Genomic DNA, 21,093 nt, shown 5'->3' on the forward strand with positions numbered 1-21,093 from the left:
CCCACCCCCCCCGCCCAAAGATTCCCATTTCTCTAATGTTATCATTCATCAAAATGGCGTCGGTTTTCAGCATCTACCAGTCTTTTTATTTAATATCCACGCTGGGGCTGCACAGCCGTGACCCTACGGAGGCGAGGAGGGAGCACAAGGGGCTCCCGCAGCCCAGCGATCTCCCTCGCCCGTTTAAGGATGGGCGACAATAAATGGCAGCTGGAAGGAGACGGCAAAGGCTCTTCCCTCCTTCCACATCCTCGGGGTCGCAAGTTGAATTTCAGCCTTGCCGTGCGTTTTCCTCCTCCTTGGCCTCACTTCCATTGTCAGCGCGTACACGGCGTGTGTTTGCCGTGCCGAGCCGGGGGCGAGGGCTGGCTGGTGGCGGGGGGAGTCGCCCCTCGGCTACGGGGACTCGCTAGTTAACATCCTGCTATTCCTGGAGGAGATGAGTTATAACGGGACCAGCATCTCCTTTATCCGTTTGCACTGGAGTCGTCATAACAATGCACCGAGGCAGAGGTGAATTTATTTGCCCAATGTTGAGAGCAGTGGTCTGGCTATACATAGTGCATGGTTCCCCGGCTATGGTAATACGGGTGGGCACCTCTGTCACACACAGGCGCTAACTGAGGCGCTTTATAGTCTCAGGGAAGAGAAGTATTGTGAACTTAGATAATTTCTTCTGCTTGGGGGTAAAAATAACCCCAAAGGACCAACTTTATGAAACATGTTTCATGATATTTTGATATCCGTGCCAATGGGACATTGCTATAATTGCTGGGGAGAACACAAGTCTGGGGAACCAGCGTATCCCTGTTGCCTTGCACTTCTTCAGAGACAGTTATGGAGAGGTCCTCAGACTTCAGTGTAGCTGGATTTAGTGGTGGCACGAGGGTACTGAAAATTTTTGCAGTTGCCAAATCAGACTCGAATCTTTTTTTCTTACTCCCCTCCATTCATTCTATATATTTTTTCCTGTTTCAATGGTGTGCTTTAGTGCTAGTTGTGGGTAGAGGACTGGCATTGTCTATCTCGTCACCTTTTAAGTGTATTTAAAATAAGTGACTTAGGCTTTTGATCAATTGGGAAAAATTCTTCTTAGTGTCCTTTAATTAATGAGCTTAAAAGAGATCATTGTCGCTTAAGAAGTGCTAAAGGAATACATGAGGATTACTTAGACAAGTGATTCCATCCTCACCATGTTGAGTTGTTTTCTTGGCAGTGGCTGAAATGCTTGGAATAAAACCCCACATTTTGGGTGGGTTATTTGGTAGCAGAGTAGTCGTTTTGCTCACTTAAGAAGAATGCAAGCAATAGCTAATTGCTGTTCTCATGTGTTTGCTAATGACAAACAAATAGCCCATTCTAATTTACAATTTGTTCTTTCCTGGTTTTGTCATTTCTTTTGCAGTATTTCCAAGCAAGGTTGTAGTTGTCACTAACCACGTTTTCATGCAGGGCTTTAGTTCTTTTAAAGGGGTCTGATCATTTCTGTATGCTGTGGTTGCCATTGCAGAAAAAAAAAAAAGAAAATCTACCTTTGAAATATAATTGCAATATTATTCTTTAACTGAATTGAGGAACCTCGGTGGGTTCTTTGCTTAGAATAAATGTAGATATTTTAAACTGTCAAAGGCATAGCCTAAACATGTCTTGTATAATGACGCAACTGGTTAGATGTAAATGCATGAATTAGTGGAGGAGTTTAAAGATGTAACCTTTTGTTTATTTGTGGGTCTGGGGAGGAAAAATGACAATTTATAATCCATATTAACCATGCATATCTCAATTTTTCAGAGGATGGCCAGTATTTTCTAAAGGTCCTCATACCTAGTTATGCTGCTGGATCTATAATTGGGAAGGGAGGACAGACAATTGTTCAGTTGCAGAAAGAGACTGGGGCCACCATCAAGCTGTCTAAATCCAAAGATTTTTATCCAGGTAGGTGCAAAAATTAGCCAATTCTTTTATTTTGAAGTTCTCAGGCATGTATGTACATTTCAGTGTGTTTCATATATTGGTCAAGTGCAGCAGGAAGCATTATGTCTCACAAAAGTATGTTTCAAAGTGCAGTTGTGAATATAAATATTCTGTCTGTTTTTGGCATATGGAATGGACTGAACTGGATGCTAACTGCGTGAAATAAGTTTAAAGTAATTAATGGTATTTCTTCAAAAGATTATTTTCATTAACATTGACTGCTTTATTTTTTATTTAAAAAAAAATCTAGCTTTAAGGAACCGATGTGACAGGTGGCGTAAAGATAATTGTTCGTTTGAAGTTTCCAGACATTATAATGACAATTAAGCAAGAATGAGTAAAAATGAGAGACTGCCTCGTAAAGAATGGGCCATTTACTTTAAATCCATTATGTACCTTCTTTCTGCTTCACTGCTTTGTTCATTGGCTCTGGAGTGAAGTAAAGAGGACAAGTGCTGGTCTTTAGATATTCTTTATATTGTGTTTATCATGATGCTGGAAGAAAACTCTATTATAAAACTGAAATACTTTGGATGAATAAAAAGAATTGCATTTTATATTAGCTGTATTAGTGCACATGAAGATTTTAATATTTGAGTATAATAGTAATAAATACCTGAATTAGCATTCCTCCTTTATAAGATTTCTGAAGAGGGAGTCTTATATAATGATAGACAAGATTTTAGCTTCTGCAGTTGAATAATTGGGGTATTTTTCCGAAAGATGAGCAAATTAGCGTTCTGTAATTGAACTTTGCTCTAGAGGGCTTTCTAAAAACTGATGCAAAATAGGATAGCTGACACTTTTGTGTTTTGATTTTGTTATTTTTGAAGAGTAGCTGGTGGTTTAGAATTGAATTGACTAGCTGTTGCTGACTTGTTTCTTTTGGAAAGTAAGAGCTGCTTTGCATTTGCTCTGTTTTAACAAGACTGAATTCTACAAAATAGAAAAGACAGTTGGTATTGATGTAAACAGAGCACTAACGTTGGGAGAATTTAGCTTTCCTGTCCTCTGACTTTACAGTCAGGCAGAAGTGGAATAACTTTTTATTAACAGAGATATTTTGGTCTGTTTACAAATATGATTGTTGAAGTGGAAATTCTAATGCACCTGTTGTACATCTCCTTAATGAATATATAGTACTTAAAAGTCAGAGATTGAAGTTTTGAATGTAGATTTTTTTTTTTCTCTTGAAAGTTACAGCTTATGAACTGGTGTTTGTTGCTTTTGAAGCTTTTTTTTTTACTTGTTTTAGAAAGGTAGGAAAAACATGATCCTTTATTTTGAAAGGTATGTTAGGATAGAAAAAATCAATGTAGAATTGTGAAAACTCTTGGAAGAAATAAAGCATTCTAAAGAGCCTGATTGCAGAATTAATAACATAATCTGGATAAAGAGCTGCAATAGTAAATTAAATTCACTGTCAATAGATGAAAATGGAATAGATTTTCTGCATTATACATGAGGGGTTATCAGATATGCAAGGATGTTACAGAAAATTGGTGTTTATGAAGAATATTCCAAATACCAAATTATGAGCCTTTTCATTTTACTACAGTTTATTTACACTCACTCGGAAAGGACGCTCCAAAGATTAGATCTTTTGTTCAGTGCTCCAGTATAGTTCCTCTATGTTCTGATTAAATCAGAATTTTTTTTTTGTGTGTGTAGGAAACTGTAAAGATGCAGCAGTAGTAGCAGAAGAACCTTTGAAAAATAAAAAAATCGCAAGCTAGAACGACATAAGAAAGACGTGTGACATAAACATATTCTCTGTTAAAGTCAGCAGCAATAATAAAAATAACTGCAGCAGGGACACTCAAACATTTTCTCAGTAACAGGTGCAAATGAAGTTCCAGTTTGACTTTATACAGTCTGCTTGAATTTGCAGCGCCATTGTATTGTATGGAAAGTGAGGGTTTTCAGGAAGTTGGTGACTGATACCTGCTAAAGCATGGAGCAGGGATGGGAAATGGATTCCAGCGTGGCTAGCTCTTGTTAGTATTTCTGTTTGCGTCTGACCACCGGCCCATGGAATATTCAGAGGTCCTGTCATTCCTTGAGCTGATGGCTTTTGGGTTTCTTCCAGACTCTCTTGCTCATATAACATTAGGGAATACAAACCTTGTGAAAGAGCTGAGATGGTTATGATTTATTTTTCTTATGAAGTTTTTTAAACAATTACTGTTTTCCTAATAGATGTCCTTACCTCTGATGCTTGTGACTACAAATATGTTTAATGTATGTTTCGCTGTGGAATGTTCTGTCATTGAAGCTTCTATGAAAGTTTTCTGTATTTCTGAAAAGTTTTAGAAAAGTGAGTAAGTTCCTGTTTGGAAAGGAGGAAGGTGCTTGTAATACAGAAGTTACGAGTAGTTCCTATGATCTAATAGTGTTTTTTTCTTTTCCCTCTGTGATATAGGACTTCAGTATGCAGACTGATTTCTGTTGGAATTATTTTTGTGCGTCAAAAGGTGACATAATTACTGAAGAATTATATGGCAGCTCTAATTAGAAGAAATTGAAGGAAAAAACAGCTTTGCATTGAACATTTTAGTTTACAAGATAGGAAGCAGTATACAAATATATTACTGTCCACTACAGTTTTATTTTTGAGTACGCAATTTATTGTTCTCTTTTCAGGTTACCCGCTGACTTTTTCTTGTTGTCTGGACTCCTGCAATTTGACTTTGGATATTCTGATTCTTTTCTGTTCAGGCATGTCCCTCAAGACTAGCAGAAATAAAATTAAAATGGCAAAATATGCCCTACTTTTAAACTTAATGGTGCTGGTCCTTCTGCATAGAAAATACAGTGTGCATTGACTAGTAGTTTTGGTTCAAAAATTAAATACAGATTTAGCCAACTTGATAAAGAAATTGGCTATTCTGTGAAGCTATTATAATGTGTGATTTTTTTGAGTAATAGAAGAAAGATTGTTTCTGTTGTCTGAAGCTGTCATTGCTTAATGTGTTTCTCATTGTGCATTTTAGTGAGCACGGGACTCAAAGCCACTCAGGCCATGTATATTTCTCCCTTGTGACCGCTGCCGTACACTCTCTCTCTTTCTCTCTCGTGCACAGACTCTCCCTCTCCCTCCCTCTCTGCGTTCCCGCCCCGGTCTCTCACAAATGCACACACATGCACAAAATTATGTTACATCACATCATGTTGTTTATCTTGCAACAGGATCTTGCCTGATCTGAACTTGGTGCTTGAGTAAATTTGAACTTGGTCAGTGTTTTTCAATTTATTGGAATATGATGTCATAGGTGTTCTTAAATTAGATCATATCAAGAGCAGAGATCAATAAAAGCATAATTAAATAGGGGGTAAGGTTTTACTGGTTTTAGCAACATTAGGTGTGTTGTTCTTATAGCAGATTTCTAGTCAGTAATTATATCGATGTTTGGACACTATAAAAGGTGGGAGTTTGCTCTCCCATCTCATGCAGACAGTGTATGAAGTATTGTGTGGCTGTTTTGTGCTTTTACCAAGGGAATTCTGGTTTTAGATCTTTTCTGTTTAAATATCAGATTTCTTTGAATCGTTCATGTGTTATGGGATATAGTCTAGCTAATCTTTGTCAGTGCCCTTCTGAAAACACTTATTCTGACTCTTAAAGACCTTTCAAAAACATTGAATGTATAAGTAACACTTAAAGTTACAGGAATTTATAATTAATAATCTTATAGCATCATTACTCCTATAAATTGCGAGGAAGGAGAAAGGTGTAATATATCAAGCTTGGCTCTCCATTTTTATTTCCTTTATAGAAATAGAGTTTATGATGTTGATTTGCAACTCTTAAAAATAACAAAATCTAGTAAGGAAAGAAATGTTTTAAAAATCAACACTTGAAATAATGTTGACGTGAAATACTGCTTTTCAGCTATGGAAAAGAGTAGTGGAGTTAGAAGCAAGAATGGGTTTAGTTATTAGCTGTCTGTTTTGCTGATTCCTTGAAGGGCTCTGTCAAACATCCATAAATACATTTAAATTTTTTTCTTGAGCCTACTTTTTTTCTTGAAGTGTTGACATTAGCTAATTAGATATACCATACATTAGTGTATATCTAAGATTTTTAGATTCTGATGTAGACACTTACATGAATGACTTTAGGGATAACAGGACTGTGGAAATTACTAAATAGTGAGTAGAGATTTCAGAGGTGGAATCTCGAGCTGTATAGATTTTTAAAGTAATGACTGATCTTTGTACTAGTTTTTTTTTAAAAAAAAAGAGACCAACCACCAAAAACTCCCAAGTGTTGATTGCCAGCTGTTCAGAGAGATAATTCTCAGTTGGACAGTTGTCTGTTGCCTGGTTACTGAAACAGAATAAAAAAAAAGTTAGCTTGTTAGCCAGCAGGTCTGTAGTATTTTGCATTTAAAAGGAAGCTGAAACTATGTAACTTAGTAGGATCTTGAGACTGTTACATATCTCACTTGTCCTGTGTACTATCATTTAGCAGATTCTAATTTGGTAGGCTTAGAGAAATTTTGAGAAGTTAAAAGTAGAAATTTGGCACTCTTTTTTTTTTTTCCTACCTGTAGGGACTTACTTATGTTAATGAGTAAATCAACTTTGACGTAGTAAATGGCTTTGGTTTGCAAGAAAGTGCTGTGTCTTTGTCTTGTATAGAAAGGTTTATAAGAACTTCTGACAGATTTGGAATGGTTAGTCTAACTTGAATAAATGACACAGGCTAACAACTAACTCTGTTGTCAAAATAAAGAATAGATTGAGGACAGCTGTTATGACAGGGAAATGCTGTATTTTAACTTTTCAACGTTTTCATTGTGTTGGTTTTACTTAGGTTTCAATATAATTGAAAACTGAAGTATTTTCAGTAGGTTAGAAAGCTTATGTGGATGAAGATGCTTCTAGTAACAGCATTGTTTTTTGTTAAAGTCAGGATTTGTGTAAAGCAATTATTCATTAAAAAAAAAACCAAACAAAAATACTTAAGTTTTCCTCATTCATGAAGTTTAAAACTTCCATACATAAATTTAATAGTTTTTTGACAGATCCAAGTTTTAATGGATTCTTGACAGAGGATCTTGTTAGAGATGATATTTAAAAAATATAAGCAGGGAATGTCTGAATCTCTTGTTTTCCTCTTCTCCCTTGTGCAGTTAACAAAACATGTGCTTGCTTTTCTTAATGGATGCAACCTGTAACAAGCAACGTCTTTTTCAAATACTCTTTGATCTTGTTTGTTCTTTAGTTAATTTCATTAGCTTAGATATTGTCCTCAATAGTTGACTAGAGAATTTATTTTGTCAGTGATCAGTAGCTCTTTGGCCAGGGAAAAAAACCTTGGATTTAGTGAATTTGGCCACCAGAAATGGAGCATAGTGTTGGGGAAGAGGGCTTGCACCTTGTTGCTCTCACATTTCTGTCTTTGGATACAGCTCTCATATAAAGTTAAGCAACAACTATAAAGATTTGGCTGGCAGATATCATTGTTGCGTCTTGCAGCAGTGCAGTCAGCTTTCCAGTCCCTCTTTGAATTTATTTTTTTCTTAGCATTTATCAGTAGGCCACTGAGAATTAATGACTTGGTGAGGAGTATCGTAGTTGCCAGTTGCCCAGTGCTGGAATGCTGCAGGTAATTGGGCTGGACTGGTGAGAGCCGTGGCCGTGTGCTTCTCACGTTGCACTGCAGCTGCTGTTGATCTTAATTAATCTGACCCTCAGAGGCTGCAGTGTCATGGTACAAAACGCAGTGCATATTAGAAATTGGGAGGCTGCTTTTCTGACTCTTATTGATGGCCATGTTTCTAGGTAGGCCTTTTTGATTTTTCTAATTGCATTTGTGTGACACTAGCATAAAATTCTTAACGTACTTCAGTCTAAAACTGTAATATGTTTTTCCTGTTTATCAGATCTATCTGTTGGGTAATGAAGCTGATGCACGTGTTTTTGAAATGTCATGGTTATAATGGATTTAGCAAATTTCTGCTTATTCTGACAACAACTATTGTCTGTAAATGAAAAGAGGTATACTGTGTCTGGTATGAATTTCTGGTGTAGTATACTATGTTCTGTAGTGGGAATGCTTAATGCTTGTTTTATTTAGCTCAGTCTTGTGGTTAAGGACTTCTAGTAGCATGGAAACATGGAGAGTTGGAATTTGGTGTTGGCAAATGGAATCAATTAGTGTGCTGTGCATGTGCAAGGTTTTTAATTTACTGTTGATATATGACTGTCTTCATTCTGACTGCATGACATAGATTTAGGAAAATAGGAGGTTCCTTACAATTCACCCTGGTATTCAGGGTCATTTTCCTTCTCTGAGAGGAAATATCAAACTATACTATAACCTAGGGATCTCGTAAGTGTTCCAGTACAGATTTGTGTGGCTCTATTCCATCCCGTTTTTGTTTTGGTTTTGGTGTTTCTCCGTCCCATCTTGTGATTATTTGTGGCATTATAAAGATAACTACATCACTTGTATTTTGATGAAAAATAGAGAGGATTGTTAGAATACTCTGCTTTAAATTTTCTCTGTATTTGATAAAAACAATTAAATATTTTAATACGTAAAAATCACAAGATCTAAATTCCTATCCACAATATGAACTAACTTTCACTTTTAGGTATTGATAATTATGGTTGAATCTTACTGGAGTTTACTTAATATAGGGTGTGCTGCTCTTGATAATAGCCAAGCATTGCAATTCCTTTGCAAGAACTTAACTGATCTGATGGACCTGTCAGTTTAAGGCAGTCTTGGGAGATACATCTATGGAAATCAGCTTCCAACTGTGCAGTGCTAGCATGCTTTTGTAGCCTTTGAGTATGGATTTATGACTCTTTGCTTGAGCTAGTTATTGTTCTTCTTGACTCCTGAATTGCAGTAAATTTGTGTAAGGTTAAAGTGTTCTGCATAACTGACGGACAAAATAAGTTCTCCTTTGTGAAAGGTTGGAGAATATTTCCTCTAGGTTGATGAGCGTGAACCTAGGTTGATGTAGGTGATGTGAGTAACTAGCTATGTGACCAGATAGCTCTTGCAAGAGCAGTATGTTAGGGACGAGGTTTAAAGTTAAATATTGGTGGTATGATTGACCTGGAGTCAGATCCCTTGTAAGTGAGAGATACTATTGTCAACTTATATATATGAAAGTGTAACATTATCATTTGTTGGATATAAAGGGATATAAAAAGTATGCATCTTGGACAAAATTTCATATTTACCTGGTCTTATAGGTTTTGGTTTTGAAAAGACTAAACATCTGTTTTTCATCGTTGATCTCTCACTGCATCCTGCAGGGCCTGTCATCTCAGCATTGACAGGATCAGATGAAAAATACAATCGATGTGTTGACATTTTTTTGAGAATCACTCAGGTAAGATTACTTGTTATACAGAACTACAGTGAAATTCATGGCTGCTGCTAATGTTTCACCAGTTGGAGCCTTTGCATTCTCAATCATTAATTAAATTAGATACTGAGGTTCTCTGCATGTTCCCTTGTTTCTATTTTAAAAGCACTTTTTGTGCCTTGCTCAGTGCCATTTAACTCTCTTGTAATTTCCCACATAAAGAGCTTCACACATTTGTACTATTTTCCCCCACTTGATAGAGTGGCACCTGTTTGCTTGAATCAAGAACCATAGTGCACACCTCCAAAGCTCTTGGAAGATTTGTATGTATTTTTTCATTCTCAAGCAGTGACTTTAGTCATATTTAGATTCTTTGTTGGCAATATGGGGAAAAAGATTCTCTGTAGAGAACCAGATAATCAGATGCAGCAGCAATTTATCATCTTCCCAGTGTGTTCTAAATTCTGGCTTTCAAATTGCACATGAAAAATTACAAATATTTAACTGAATATACAATGGTGGAATTGTTATTTTTATAACATGAATTATTGGAAATATTTATATTAGGTCATGCACTGGAAAAGTAGGAAATAGCATGTGTCCATTCAGTTGGCTTTGTTGAGCATCCAGTGTACTTAGAAAATTAAAACTATTGTCAGAGTGTATTCCAAAAGAGTTGGGCTATGAATTGTCATGGCTGTGAGGGAAGGGGGAGGAAGGACCAGTTGGGCCATATGCCTATGTTGGAGCTCGATCTAACAGTGGTTTAGATTTTGTCCCCATCTGTAATCTGGTGTTAGGGAATGCCAGAGTGCAGGTAGGGTAGTCTGTAGTACAAGTAGAAGGAGCAGCGGCAACTCAGGTGCTGCCATGGATACTGTTTTGGCAGCAGTATTGAGCTGGAGTTATAGAATATTTGTTTTATTGTAATCTGGCAGTCTACCAACAATTTTCCTGAGGAACAAAACCAAAAAAAAAAAAGAAAAAAATAAATAGGTGGCTTCTTAGTGGAGTTATGACCTGGATTTGAAGAAAACTTCTGTGGAACAAGAGAGGGTCTTCCAGCATTTTGTCTGTGCTGATTTTTCAAAGGTCTGCAATGAAATGCTGCTACTGGATGCCTTAAAGCTTTATAAAAATGATTTGTTGCAAGTGTTAGATGTAGAACATGTATGGGGTTTGTTTTCTGCCTTGCATGTGTGTGCACACTTCATTCTTTGTATGTCTTCTACTTAACGTTATTAGGTGAACACTTGGCGACTGTGTCAATCTAAAGTAAAATTTGTATTTCCCAGGAATTCCTTATACATATGTGATTTCCTACTTCTGATTCTTTTACTGTGCAGTACACTGAAGTCTGCCAGTTTTTTGTTGAGATTGGTCTTCGTCAAATAACATAATTTTCAGCATAGCAAAATACTCAAAGAAGAAAGGAAGAGGAGGTGTTAACTTTACCAAGATTCCTTTTAGGGATATATGTTTTTGTGTTGTTTTTTTTTAATGTTGGTGATGCCAAGTGCTCATCTAGTATTTGCACTACTTTTAACAATAATAAAACACATACTTTATAATTTTATAAGATTTGTAAATTCTGTATGGATACATCTATGACTAGCTGTTCTAGTAAGTGCCAACATGATATATAATGAAAGAATTATTAATGAATAATTTTTTATTTTTATTTTTTGATTTATTGATTCATATCTAGAAAGATGGTTCTTTCCCTGAATAGCTAGGATTCAGAAGGAAAAAATGGTTCCTCTGATATTAAATCAGAGTGTTAAAAATATTTGACTGTATGTAGAAATAGGTGTAATTGCTGGTCTCAGAACTTCAGTCTTGCCTGCACTTGATGGTAGAAAATCAATTAAATGGACAGCTATATTTGTCCCATTGGGTTTCCTGTACCTTTGGAAAACAAACCCCCTTCAGTTGATGCAAATGTTTTATACCCTCTAGTCTAGGATGTATAGAATGGATAGTGATGACAAGGTTGGTGCTTGAATTAAACAAGACATTTATAACTAGTTTGTTTTTATTCCCTTTTTTTTATGGAGCTTTGATTAGTAACAACAAGATTCTGTTGTTTCTGTAGTATCTTTTCTAATGGCTCTTTTGTGTGATAGCAATTACTAGTTGAAAGAATGTCAGTTGTGATGTTCAGAAGTAGTTCAGTTCTGTCCTTCACATTTTATTAGTTTAGCACTTTCTGAAATCTTCAGTGCAGACACAAGGACACAAAATCTAGTCATCCATAATTGCAATATAAGTACCTTGGTATTTCCCTTTTCCAACACACATGATTATGCTCAGAATGAGGAAAAAGAAGCTTCTCTTTATTTATTCACTTTGCCTATTTTTCAATGGAATCATATGGTGTGTAAAGGACTATCATGCTTTCCATGTTGACTAGTCCAGGAACATGTGAAGTTTCATCTCGTGCAAAATTCCTTGTTTTCTTTTGTAAAGAAATCTCTGCTTGTAAAGCTTAACAATGTTGCATTTGTTGTCTGAAGATTTTTGTTGTTTATTGTTAAGAATTTTGCTTTTGTCTAGGTTGGTTAGTTCTGATTTGGGTGCCTTCTTTCTCCCAGTACAAAATTTCGGAAGTGATTACAAAAATTTGCTAAGGGCTGCAATATTTCACCTGCAGTAAGACTTGATTAACTTTTCCTTAAAAATATGCATATAGTTATATGGACTCCTCAGATAACCCAAGGACTTTTCTTCCTGTGAAGTATTGAAGCATAGGAGTTCAGAGTGGGTGGTCTTAATGCTCTTGGTACTTATAAGCATGCATCTTAGTTTGGATGTGTTTTCCCTGTTAAGGATCCAAAGAAAACATACATGATTTTTGGTGTAAATTAGTGTATATTTGTAGGACTGGTTTTATGTCACAAGGTTTTCATATTTCAGGCTATGGTTACTTGGGAGGTGCAGATAAGCTGATGATGGCCATCTGATATTCAAGTCAAATGTGCTTAAAAGTACAAGTATTTCAGGAACTATATAAAATTTTGTATTTTTAGTATGACCTACTTCAGTAGGTCTAGAAAGAGATGTGATGTTGCAATGCTGATTTAGAGGAAATAGTGCTATTGGTAATTATCTGCTGATGTGATGCAGTTTTTTGGCAAACCAAGGTATACTTTGGAGTGTTTGATTCCAGTTTGAAAATAAACAAGTGTATTTGTAGATATTCTGGAATTCTCATAGGTAAGTCTCTATGTAGTGGGAAATACCAGTATACCTCAAAAAATTTGAGAAGGTTTTATCACTCCATATTGAATAATTTCTAAAGTTTCACTCTGCTTTAAGATGGTTTTCTTGTATTAATCCCTTTAGAGCGCTGTGGTTTTCACATAGCATTTCACATGCTGGATTCTAAGGGGGTTATAATTTCGCCCATTTCTTTCTCCTTTGCTCAAAAGCAAAAGGATTTCACATTGGATTCCTGTATAGATGTTTCTCTGAGTTAGAAATATAGAAAGTTAGAAAAGTTAGAAATTGACCTGTGTTGCCTGCTTCAAAATATGGGACATCCCCAATATTTTCCCTCTTCCAACAGGGAAATTGAGGAATCTTGCTGGATGGGCCATGCTAGAGTGCTGAAGATAGTTAAAAATATGTATTTAATCCAGAAAATACTGCGTGTATGCTGCTTATTTGGGGAAGTCCATGATTGTCTGAATAAGTATTTAATTTCAGTTTTTAGTCTTTGAGTTATTTTTAGAGCTCCAAGTTTTCCTACTACAAATCTTTTTATTCTGAATCTCGGTAGTAGTTCAGCACATCTAAGTGCTGAAAAATTGGTAGTTTATTTCATAAGCATTTTAATGTGAATATTTTTTTACTGCTGCTTTTGTGCTTGCTCTTCACAATACGAATTCTGCCATTGAAACCACTGATAAACTCAGAGAAGTAAAAATTCCAGTTTTTAGGTAGGGTGAAGATGTTTGGATGCAATCAAAACCTGATGAAGTGTTTCTAGTCTTTGTTTTGCTTGAGGTCAAATATTCCCCTAGAGGTGAGCATTTCTCCAGTTCTCCAGGTAGAGTTCTTCCATTTTTCCACTGCTGAAATTGTAGTACCTTAAGCAAAAATAAATAAAAATTCTTTTTTGTCTCTGAAGCATGAGGACCGAAAATTATAATTTCTTTCCTATTTTCTGCTGCCTCCCACAAGAGTAAGTAGAGGCACTTGTACAAAGGCATTAATAATGCCAGTAGTTTTTGTATACAAACATTAAATTCAGGTAAGTATTGAATTTATGCAAACCTCCAGTCTTCATAGTCCTGAACTAGTGTGTTTAAACATAGGGATACATTATTAGTAGTGAATTAAAAAAATATATATTTGTATGTGATTCTACTTCAGGTCTTTTGGTAAAAGGCTTGTGTCTTTCGTTTTCTGGCAGAAGGTTGTTTTGTTTTGGCTTTTTTGTGGTTTTTTTTTTTATTTTTTTCCCCAGCAGTTAAGATTTACTGCTGCCTTTTCCCCTGAGAAGAATTGTGTTCTCACCATTTTCTAGGCTGGCAAACAATTGTAATTGAACTTTTCTCAGCTGGCTGGAGGTGTTTGAAATTTGGAGATTTCTTTGGAGATGTCTTTCTTCCTACATTCAATTTGATTATAGTCAATGCAATTATGGACAAAGGAATAATGCATGTGTTTTGGTAATGTAGGATGCCTTTTCACTTATACATAGATATTCAGATATTTATCGAAAATAGGTATATTATGAAGATTACTGGTATGAACTTGCCCAATATACATATTTTCCCCTTTTGGGGTTCATGGTCCCTTTGCAAGGAATGCTACACTGTTTAAAAACTTGCTTTTAAACTTTAGTGCAGGTGTGTTTTTACTTACTGACAAAAGCAGAGCAAGTGATAAAAACTTAGTGTATATAATCAATAATTTTTTGGAATTGTTTTATTCTTTGCTTAAAAATGGCCTGGTTTTCTGATATTTGTAGACAGGCTCTTTAATCTATTTGTAAATATGTTCAGTAATTCCATATAGGGAAATACTGTCTTCATGTTCATGTATGCCAGTCTTGCTAAAAGATCCATTTTAAAAGAAGTGCTAGATCTCATCCAGATTCAGTTACAAATCCTCTTCAATCTAAACATTTTCTAAAGTCTCCTTCCATTTGTAAATAATTGCTCGTGCTACAACTACAAATTTTTATCTTTTATTTTGATGTCCTTGATTGATTTTGGCTTTGAAAGGTATAAATCAAAATTTATGAAATATGGAAATGAGTGAATTGTCAAAATTATCTAAACAATTAGAGGGAGGGATTCTGTAAAGTTTAATATGAAATGCTAAAAGGCACAGGAAAGCTTTCTAAAAATAAACTCTGGGATATATTTGCATTTTGGCTTAAAAATAGTAATCATGAAGTCAAATTGCCCTATTTTTGGTTATTATTACATAAAGTGTTTTGGCTCATCTTTTAGAAGGATTATTTGGACTTTTTATTGGGAAAGACTTGCATTATGTATGGAAGAAATCATGTCTATTCACCTTCCAACTTTCCATTAAGAAAATTTAAATACTTAAGGTTTTTCCGTATTCTGGGTAGTACAGTTGTTTACAGAAGTATTTATTATTTTAATAAGTGTCCTTATTTATTTATTGAAAGTAGAAACCTAAAATATGTTGTGGTGTTCAGATTCTAATGCCTTTCAAATTATTTTAGAAAAAAATTAAAAATCATTTTCTGCATGTGTTAAAATTTGAGCTTAATAGAAACCTTTTGTAAAGGTAATTTATGTCCTAATAAAAGGACTTTATGCTCATTTCAAACTGGAAAAAATTGGGGAGGCATGTTTAATGAAATTCTTGTATGTATAATTACGCTCATGTTTGTGATGTAATCTTGGTTTTTTAGAGTAAACAGTATGTTCAAAGGTACCCTGATATTATCTGCTTTCTGTTGAAATTATCAAATACACCACCTACAGTTTGTGAGAACTAAGGGAGACAGTGGAAAATGCATTTGATGACTTTACTCTTGGACAAGAAACAAAAGTATTTGGAATGGCTGCTACATAGTTATTTGTCTATTAAGGTGCTAGCTGTTAGCACATTTTGATTTTTGTCTAAAAATACATGGTCCTGTTTGAGTTGGAAAAGGAGAGATTAAGGTTATATAATGTTTCTTGGTAATTATGTGTGAGCTCTGCTTATTTGCACAAAGAAACATTTAAAAAAAGTCTCTCTGAACAGCTGAAGTGACATGAAGCACCAGCTGGGGAAGCTGAAATCAAATATTTTAGGGCATGATTTGTACTAAACTGCAATTAGAATGTATGATTCTGCACTAGCAATTGTTCTGAGTGAGGTCAAATTGCACATGAAGGAACACAAGTGATGTCTGTCTTGACTGCAACTGATGTCTGTACACGTGCTATTTCACAGTATTTTTTATTCACATGCAATGCTGGGAGAATGACTAACTTGATTGTTTTGTTTGTTTATTGTTAAGTTAAGACTTAGTGTGTCAATAGGTGAATTAAAGAGTTGAAAGGAAGAAAAAATTGAAAATACACTTTTAGGTAAACATGTTCTTAAAAATTTACAATTTATTTTTCAACCAAATATTTTAATAATAGGAAAGCTAAGAGCAATTCTGAAACATCAGAGACTTGTTCCAATGTATTTTTTTCTCTTTTAATTTAATTTTTTTTTAACATGTTAGAATTTGCATGTTAGAATTGCAATATTGACTTACTGGTATTATTAAAAGATAGCATTTTCTGTTTTCAGAAAAAAACTGCATTTTGGCACATTGTTTAAAAACTAGAGCAGCTCTGCATATGAAAACACAAACTGTGATAATTAGATAGTATGCCATATGTGGTAGTTTAAGTTGGCATATATCTCAAATGGCATGTTTAATGTACTGTATTACTGGAATTAGTAATTTTACAGCTGAGAGCTGTTAATTCTGTTATGCTCATTCCCTCTGATGAACCTGTAGGTAATGATAGCAGACATTTTTCTTTGCAAAAGCCTGTTTCTGATAAATTAAAAATTATAAGCTGCTGTATTTTTAATGGAATCTTGGACTAGTGTATGTTTCTCATAGTATTTTAGGTGTTTCTAACTAATTCAGTATTCTAAGATTTTCTTAAAATAAAGACACAGTTGATATGGATGGATGGTCACAATTTTGCTTATGAAATATATGTGGTTAGGAAAGAAGGAAGGTCTCTTTGTTCCATATAGCTTTTTTTTTTTCCTGTCCGTTTAGAACTTCCCCCACTTTTTGTTAGGCTAAAAAAATATTGTTAACCCTAAGTGCTTGAGAATTATTAACGGTGGTTAAAAGCCACATACCTGTGGATTCTACGGTGTAGCTGAAGAGAACTCACTGGTCATGAAAAGTCAAGGGAGGAAAGCGAGATTTTTGAGTACAACTGGGTATGCCTGAGATGGAGTTACATTTTCTTTTTCATAGTTTTAGAGGTTTTAGAGTTGTGACCAGAAAGTTAAAAAAGAAAACCAAACAACCGAAACCAAAACAAACAAACAAAAAAAAAACCCAAAAAACCAAATACATTCATGTTTTAGCTCTTGCTGAACAGTGTTTGCACAGTGGCAAGGCCTGCTGTTTGTGACTCTGCCCGCCTCCCCAGTGAGAAGACTGAGTGTGCTAAAAGAAGTTGCCAAGTGGATAACCTGAGCTGTCTCAGACTACTTCATGCCATATAAGGTCCTCACAAAAGACGAGAAAATGAACTGGAGTGTTCAGCTGGCATTTTGTTCAGAGAGTAGCTGGGAAATGCTCTCCCTAGGGACACCAGTGATTGTCTTTGCATCACCTGTTTGAGTCACAAAATCATAAAGGTTGAAAAACAATTAAATCCAACACTGTTGTCCTGCTAGCAGCAGCATCATATTCACCATCAAGCCATATCCTAAAGTGCCATATCCACATTTTTCGAACATTTTGAGGGAGGATGACTCCACCACTTCTCTGGGCAGTCTGTTCCAATACTCTACACCCTTCGTGTTAAGAATTTTTTCCCAGTATCTAATCTAAACCTCCCTGGGTGCAGCTTGAGGACATTTCCTCTTATGCTGTCACTAGATGCCTGGGAGAAGAGGCCAATTCCCACCTGGCTACAACCTGCTTTCAGGCACTTGTAGAGAGCTGTAAGGTCCTCCCCTGAGCTGCTTCTTCTCCAGGCTAAACAGCCACAGCTCCCTCAGCTGTCCTTCCTAAGACTTTGCTCCAGACCCTGTACCAGCTCTGTTGCCCTTCTCTGGACACACTCCAGCCCCTCAGTGCCTTTTGTGTAGTGAAGGGCCCAAAACTGAACACAGGATTTGAGGTACAGCCTCACCAAGTGCTGAGTAGAGGGAAATGATCACTTCCCTGGTCCTGCTGTTGCCAGCCAGGATGTCATTGGTATTCTTGGTTGCCTGGGCACACACAGGCTCATAACAACCCCAAGTCCTTTTCTGCCTTTTTTGTGGGCTTTTAATTTTCTTCCTATTTTCATTTACTTTCTATGCTAATTTTATTTTGACCCATGATTTTTCTTGGTTTGCTCTTATTATTTTCTTCCCCCATTTTGCTGGGGAAGGGGAGTGGGTGAGCAGCATTGTGGACTTATCTGCTAGATGGGATAAAGCCCACCACAAGGATTATTAATCTTTTTGTGTAGTGCAAACATTTTGCTTTTCTAAAAGTGTAAAGGAGGGTGAGAGACACACCCACAACCTCACTGAATTTTGTGTTTGTGTCCTGGCAAACATTACTAGGGGTTGCAAAATTTAATTCAATTTACTACTTTTGGTACTGATTAGGCCCTCATCTGTTTTCACCTACAGATATTGTTGGTGTGGTTCTAGGCTGAGTATACAAAAGGAATATAATATATAAAGCAACAGTGAGAGATCTTTTGGGAAGGAAATTCAGGTGAAACATTAGAAAAAAGTTGTGGAATGGACTTTATGGTTTAGTGAATCCATTTCTCTGTTATCCTTCCAGACAAATCCATAAAATCTCATAATCATTAGTTACCCTTTTAATACCTTCCACCTGCCCCAAAACTGAGGTGATGCTGCCAGTTCCAAGCTCCTCCACAAGAGAAACGCAGTGGAAAAGGTCTGAAACCTCTTTACTCGCTTCACTCACTCCTAAATAAAAAAGAATAAACTTGACAAAAGAAATTGTGCCCTATAAGCTTAGTGCCTGTTTGTATGAGACTATTCAAACAAGCTAGTGGGAAGGTGGACTTTGATAGCAAAGCAAAGGGGACATTTCTTTGTCCTTCATAAGAAAATGAAATTTAGTTAATGCTAAGAATTGCTATCCTTTTTGACAGAACTATTAACAGAACATGATACTCTGCAGTCATACTTTTGGGTCATTAAGTCCAATTCCAGTTTATTGCAGGTAGCTATCATTCGTAATCCCACTCTATGAAAGACCTTTTAAAGACAGATAGGAACTTCAGAAATTGCAGAGGTTCATTAGCACTGGGATTTGCTGCTCACTCAGCCTTTTTTCATTAAATGCGTGGTTCCTTTCACCAAAAAAAAATCATATTAAGGTAACTTTTTAGCTTTGAGAATTCTGATTTAAAAGTCAAGTGATTCTGAGTGGGGTGTCACATGAATATCTGATCAAGTTCATAAATTAATAATGTGTGAGTTGAACATCAGTTTGATTGGTAATGAAAACTGTGTTGAAATTAAGCATGGCATTCTAGGCTGTTCACCGTTACCTTTAAACCAACCATGCCTTCTACTGATTTGTGGGATATTGTGGATTCATGTTCTGTATGCTCCTCAGCCATTTTAAAGCTGGTTTCTCTTACGTGTTTCAATTTGTGGTTTTCTAATTTTAATAAATATTTGTCTATGGAAAAGGTGATCAGTTGTCTCCACCACCCCCCTCACCCCCAGCCTAAACTGGAGCAGTGAAACTTTAGTTGAAGGTCTTCAGATATGCAATTTCCTGTTAACCTCTACTGTAGGTGAAAAGGCTGTGAAAATGGCTTTTTAATCTTGTAATTAAATGCTAACAGAGTTTTGTATGAGCAGATCACTGAGGAGAGTACTGCTTACTGGACCACATGTTTGGGTTTTGCCTCCTCAGATCTTTTACTGTCATGACTGTAGCTAATCTATGGGCTCTGGGTGATTGCTACTACTGTTGCCACTGCCTTTGGCAACATGGAGTGTGAGGGGAGATGGGTTTTGATTTGTTGCAGTGCCTTTGCCAAGGCAGGCAAGAAATCAAAGCAAGAGTTTTTTTAACTCTTAAAAATTTGGTCCTTTTGATAACACTTTCATGGCATGAAATAGCACTTTCTCTAGCTCAGTCTCAGCAAGTTTTGAAATAAAGCTTTGAGCAATATCCATAGTAATCATTATAAAAAAGGGACAGAACTTTTTATTTTGGGTGGGCATTGCATGCCTGTGCAAATGTAAAAATTAGGTCATTTGAGAGATATATGTGCCCACATGTATGCAGCGTGGTGTTAGGTTAGATACAGCATACCTTTCTGTTCTTGAGTTCTGGTATGACTTATTTGTCATTTTCATATCTTTGGTTTTTCTTTCTTGTTCACAGTGGTTGTATTTTTGGTGTGGTTCACTCTGAAATGGACAGAATTTGCCTGAATTATGATGGTTTCTAGAAAAGGGACAAGAAAATGGAACTGCAAAGAGAAAACACTTTGAAAGAGTTCATTCAAGCAATGCTCAGCTGTTTGAACTCTAAACTCCTTGGCTTAAGATCTGTGAAAAGTTATCAACTTCTAAATTGGAACCTCAGGAAATCAACATCAGGATATTTTGTGAAAGGACAAATGGAGTATAGGGAGGTTTCTGATTGCTCTAGGCCTGTGATGACTATTTCTTCATTAAAACTGAGGAGCAGGGAAAGGTTTAGCTTTCTGACTGGCTTAATATTTTGGATATAATAATTATTTAACTTTTCTAAATAAAAGACATTTTTGTTCTAAAGTAGCTTTTGTTAATAGTACTTTTTTGTAGATGTCAGTAATTTTGTTTTCTTAAACTTTTATTTGATCAGCTTAAACTTTGAGTCACTATAGCTGTACTTCATAGGAGTCTAAATTTCTCTCTGTAGCTGAATAAGAGAAACAAAAGGCATATTGAAATAGAAACAACAACCACTGATTTGGTAGTATAGGAATTTTGTAATAAAAATTTTATTAAAATCTTTTCAGATTATGTTGCATGCACAGTTCTACTTTATTTGTAACTGAGGGATCATTAAATATAGATACTTTTGTGTATAACAGAAAGTTTGTCAGTTCTAAGTTCTTACAGATTTTTGTCGTAAGTCATGCTAATACCACTTTTACAGCTGAAAGTATTTTACAGTTTAAGGTTCCCTTACAATATGTGCAGTGGGAGATTGAGTATATTTCAGATTTTGTGATGACAACCTGATCTCTGCCCACTTCCTGAAGATGATTATTGTGCCTTGACTTGTTGCATAGGAACCCGTAAGATTCCCATATTCTGTCCCAGACAGAAATGCGGAACAAAAATCTGTTTTTATGCAGTCGGTTTACCCCATTCATTGTTTAGGAGACAAAAACAGTTCTGGAATCAACTTCATGTAGGAATCCAATATGTTTTATGTACACACCACATCTATGTTCTTATATGATAGCACGTGAAAATTTATAAATGTGAAATAGCATCATTATAGTGCATTTTCTAAATTAAAGTTTACAGAATGAGTTTGATAAATTTTGTCGTGAAAACTTATGTCTCAGATGGA

At 35.8% G+C, this 21,093-nt stretch overlaps 1 protein-coding gene across 5 annotated transcripts in view; it reads left to right on the forward strand.

The window, feature by feature from the left end:
• NOVA1 (NOVA alternative splicing regulator 1) overlaps positions 1-21,093 on the forward strand; it is a 145,629-nt gene that overhangs the window by 527 nt on the left and 124,009 nt on the right. For 2 of the 5 annotated variants that reach the window (XM_039704718.1, XM_039704719.1), the window contains exon 2: positions 1,792-1,935. In XM_039704718.1, the coding sequence (XP_039560652.1) occupies positions 1,792-1,935 (144 nt within the window). Of the gene's footprint in view, positions 1-1,791; positions 1,936-9,255; positions 9,333-21,093 lie in introns of those variants that run through there. The other 3 variants (XM_039704721.1, XM_039704720.1, XM_039704723.1) reach the window with 3 other exon arrangements.

This window comes from Passer montanus, unplaced genomic scaffold, assembly GCF_014805655.1.
Source record: "Passer montanus isolate IOZ18808 unplaced genomic scaffold, ASM1480565v1 scaffold18, whole genome shotgun sequence".
NCBI classification, from domain to species: Eukaryota; Metazoa; Chordata; class Aves; order Passeriformes; family Passeridae; genus Passer; species Passer montanus.